Raw genomic sequence first — 3,999 nt, 5'->3', positions numbered from 1 at the left:
ACCTCCGCGGATGGGGGGGGGCATCCCACGCTGCTCCCGGGGGGGCAGCCCGCCCCGCACGCTGTTCATGGGGCCCTTCTTCCGCGCCAGCGTCACCTTCAGCTTGCCACCCTGGAAATCCTTCCCTGCAGGGACACGGGGGCGAGAGCGTCACTTGTGCCACGAGGGTCCAACGCTCACCGGGCCCCTGTGTCACACGCAGCGGCACCGAGTCATTTGTCACTGGGAAAGCTTTACCCAGGTGACACAGACACCCGTGGGACTGGGGTAAACCCCAGCTCCAGGAGAGGACGGGTGACAGGAGCCTGGGTGACAGAGAACCACCACAACCCCAGCACCACGCTGACCCGTCCCAGTTAAAACCAGCAACTCCTTAGGCAAAGCCTGACTGCCTGGACCCTGCTGTGCTCTGTGCACCGAGGATGGAAATGCCGACTTCAGCCGGACAAGAATTTTGTTCTGAAATCGGCGACGAAACGATTCCATCCCACAGCGCACCCACCCCGCACACTCCCCATCAAACCAGTCGACAGCCGTTTTGGCGGTAGACGGGTCATCGTAAGACACCGTGGCGTCTCCTTTCGGTTTGCCCGTTTCTTTGTCGATGTAGAGGTTTATCATGGGCTGCCCGGTTCTCTTGTTCATCTGTCAGGACAAAAAAAATGTCACTTAAGTCCCCATAAGCTGCGGGGGATTTACTCTCCTCTGTTCTGCTTTCGACTTGAGACAACCCAGCCTCATTTTGGCGACTCCATGGCAGCAGAAAGGGCCCCTCTGGCTCCCCACGGGTGACAGCGACTGCCCAGACACCCCAACAAACGACAGAACCAGCCCAGCACAGCACCGCGGGGCCGTTCCTGGCAGTGCCAGAGCCCAGCCACAGCCTCCCCACACCCTCCTCTCCACTCTCCCACCCCTCACGCTGCCACACGTCCCTCCAGCGGCACACCCACAGAGCCACGCTTCCCCCACGGCCATGAGCGCCAGCGCTTCCACGAGCCCAACACCGCTGCCGAGGGACAAACCCTCAAAGGTTCGTGGTGGTCACGGCACTGACCCCCCAGCTTGTGGGAACGACAGGCTGGAGGGACACGAGCACCGCGTGGCGGGGAGGAGGAGGACGATCCCCTTCCCCGTGTCCCGCTCACCTTGAGCACTCCGCACTGCTTGAAGAAGTCCGCCAGGTCCTCCAGGGTCACGTTATCGCTGAGCCCCTGCACGTACACAGAACTGTTGTCTGAGTCCTCGTCCGGGTCCAGAGGTGGGCCTAGGAGGGAAGGCACAGCGTCATTGCAGGGAAAAATGTCACAGAATCATCGAATAGTTCAGGTTGGAAGGGACCACAGAGGTCATTAGGGAAGGTTTAGGCTGGATATTAGAAACAATTTATTCACTAAGAGTGATGAGGCATTGGAACAGGCTGCCCAGGGCAGTGGTGGAGTCACCGTCCCTGGAGGGGGTCAAGAAACGTGTGGATGTGGTGCTTGGGGACATGGGTTAGTGGGTTGGGTCGGGCTGATGGTTGGACTGGATGATCCTTGAGGTCTTTTCCAACCTTCATTATTCTGTGATTCTGTGATCCAGCCCAACCCTCCCGCCATGGGCAGGGCCACCTCCCACTAGCCCAGTTTGATCCAGCCCACCCCCCCCGCCATGGGCAGGGCCACCTCCCACTAGCCCAGGTTGCCCAGAGCCCTGTCCAACCTGACCCTGAATGTTTCCAGGGCCAGGGCATCTGCCACCTCCCTGGGCAACCTGTGCCAGTGTTCCACCCCCCCAAGTGTAAAATTTCTTCCTTAGATTTAGTCCAAAGCTCTCCTCTTTCAGTTTAAAAAACTACCTTTTAAAATTAAAAAATTACCCCTTGTCCTATCGCTACAGCCCTGTTAAAAAGTTTATCCCCATCCCGGAGGCCTCCTCATCACGCCAGCCCCTCGGCCAGCTGCAGCTTTGCTCTCAATGCGTGTATTTACCAAGTGACATGAAAACCCGGGTGCTGAGCACGGCGAGCACAGCAACGCTCTGCCCCCGGCGCCCCCTGCCCTGCCACCCGCCTCTGCGCAGCCAGACACCCGCCCGGCGTGGGCAGCACCCTGCGGTGCAGCTGCTCGGTGAGAACGGGAGACATCTGGGACACGAGAAGACCCCCGCGTCCTTCGGGCACCCCCCTCGCTGCGCTAACCCCGCGCTCCACAGCACTGGGAGACTGACGCGGAATTTCCAGCCGCGCCTGTGCGACAGGAAGGGCCGAGCTGCACGGCGAGAGGCCGGGGCGGCACGGGAGGAGGCCGCTGGACCAGCTCTGGGCTAAAGCTGCCTGCAAAGGGGTTCCTGCTGCCCCGCAGAGCCGCTCCCCCAGAAGGAGAAGGCTCAGCATCTCACAGACGCGGCAGTTTCCACCAGTCCGGCTGCTGTGATGAAGCGGGAATCGAGCCACAAACGGGCAGGAAGAGGCTGCAAACAGCAGTGCATCCTCCTCTCCTGCAGCCCGGCACGCCGTGGGGCCCTCGTCCAGAGCGGAGAACCAGCTCAGGAGCTCAATTTCCCAGTCTTGGGAGAGAATCTGAGCGGTTATTGGGAATTACCTAAATCAAGGTCCGGTCCTTCCTCCATGTGTCCTGCCAGGCGGGAAAGAATGACAAGAAGCCGTGTTAGTGCAGGCCTGGTGGGCTGCAGAACCGACACACACAACGCTATCTACTAACAACCGCCGTTCGCTGGCGCTGGTTAACTCAGCCTGACCCGCATTGCCCCCACAGCAGCAATGCACCGTTACTCGGCGATCGGTTTGCTATTTTTAGCAGCTTTTCAAACCATTAACCGCTATTACGCTTTTTTTTTTTTAATACTTTACCAAGCCAATCAGTTTTACGTTCATTAATAAAGTTACTTTACAAAACAAAAAAAAATTCTTAAAATCCAAACCATTTCTTTTCCCCAAAATTACAGAAGTGGTTGCTCAATTCTTCCACGTTACCCTGTGTCCGCAGACCCCTAGGCATTGCCGGCAGTACCCACACTACAGTCTTGTTGCAAATGTCATTTTTTAACCATTTAAATGAATACAAAAATTACACTTTTGTTCTAAAAAAAACTGACTTTGCAATTTTTTTTTTTTTTTTTTAACACTATCCATTGTAATGCTCAAAAACTTACCACCAGGCTTATTGAAGCCACCTCGCTCTCCAGCGCTGCTGGGGGGATAAACGAAGAAATGAAGGCCTTTCCCTTTACAAAGCCAGTGCCGCTCGGAGCCGCTGCGGCTCACTGGGAAGAAGGGCACTGGCTAAACATCTCCAAACAATGCATCTGTCTCTCTCTCTCTCTCATCTCGGCACTATGCCTTTCTTCAGGGCAGCTCGCTCAAATTTCCTTTTACATATAACGCAACCTCGCTTCTCTGCTTTTTGAGACACCCCTTTGCTGCGGGTGCCCTCGCATTACTTGGATTAGCAGTGCAATACTTGGCAAAAAACAGGGTTTATTTTTTTTTTCAGGGTTAGAAATTGGGTTTTTGGCTTCAGAGCATTCGTTTGGGGGATCGTTCGCTGGTCAACTCCCTCCCCTCCGTGTGTCCATAAAGGTGCACCCTCGGCCTCTCGCAGCACGAGAGCTAACCGAGCCCGCGGGTCCCTGACATTAACAGTGCAAAAGGGAGGAGACAACCACACGCGATACCTAGCCGACAGTTCGGATGACATTGCCACTAAAAAAAAAAACCTCGCTATAAAGCCATACATTCAGGTCGTTACTGAATTTAACAAGTCTCTGCGGAGGGAGAACTTACAGAAGGCAGCGGGGGCTCGCAGCAGGCCTGGGGTGCAGCTTTGTGGACACAGATCCAACGGCACATTTCTGCCCGCGCCAATGCAAACCGGCGGCCACAGCTTTGCGGCGAAAGCTTTGGCTGAAGCGTTCGGCTAAGATTGCTTTCGAGCGCTGGTTAAATGAGGAAAATACCACCTGAAAAGGATTTTGGGGTGTTTCTTGCTCTTTTTT

General features: G+C 55.7%; 1 protein-coding gene across 1 annotated transcript in view; it reads right to left on the bottom strand.

Annotated features, from left to right (window-relative positions):
* Positions 1 to 3: 3 nt before the first annotated feature.
* Positions 4 to 3,999, bottom strand: part of EWSR1 (EWS RNA-binding protein 1) — a gene marked incomplete at both ends in the record, with an annotated part of 17,426 nt that continues 13,430 nt past the window's right edge. The window contains 5 exon segments of the mRNA XM_010081635.1: positions 4 to 125; positions 510 to 645; positions 1,149 to 1,267; positions 2,586 to 2,618; positions 3,157 to 3,191. Coding sequence (XP_010079937.1) covers positions 4 to 125; positions 510 to 645; positions 1,149 to 1,267; positions 2,586 to 2,618; positions 3,157 to 3,191 — 445 coding nt within the window.

The sequence above is a fragment of the Pterocles gutturalis genome, unplaced genomic scaffold (assembly GCF_000699245.1).
Source record: "Pterocles gutturalis isolate BGI_N339 unplaced genomic scaffold, ASM69924v1 scaffold38874, whole genome shotgun sequence".
Taxonomy (NCBI): domain Eukaryota; kingdom Metazoa; phylum Chordata; class Aves; order Pterocliformes; family Pteroclidae; genus Pterocles; species Pterocles gutturalis.
The sequence above is the reverse complement of the archived record's forward strand: the minus strand, read 5'-3'. Positions and strand labels throughout refer to the sequence as shown.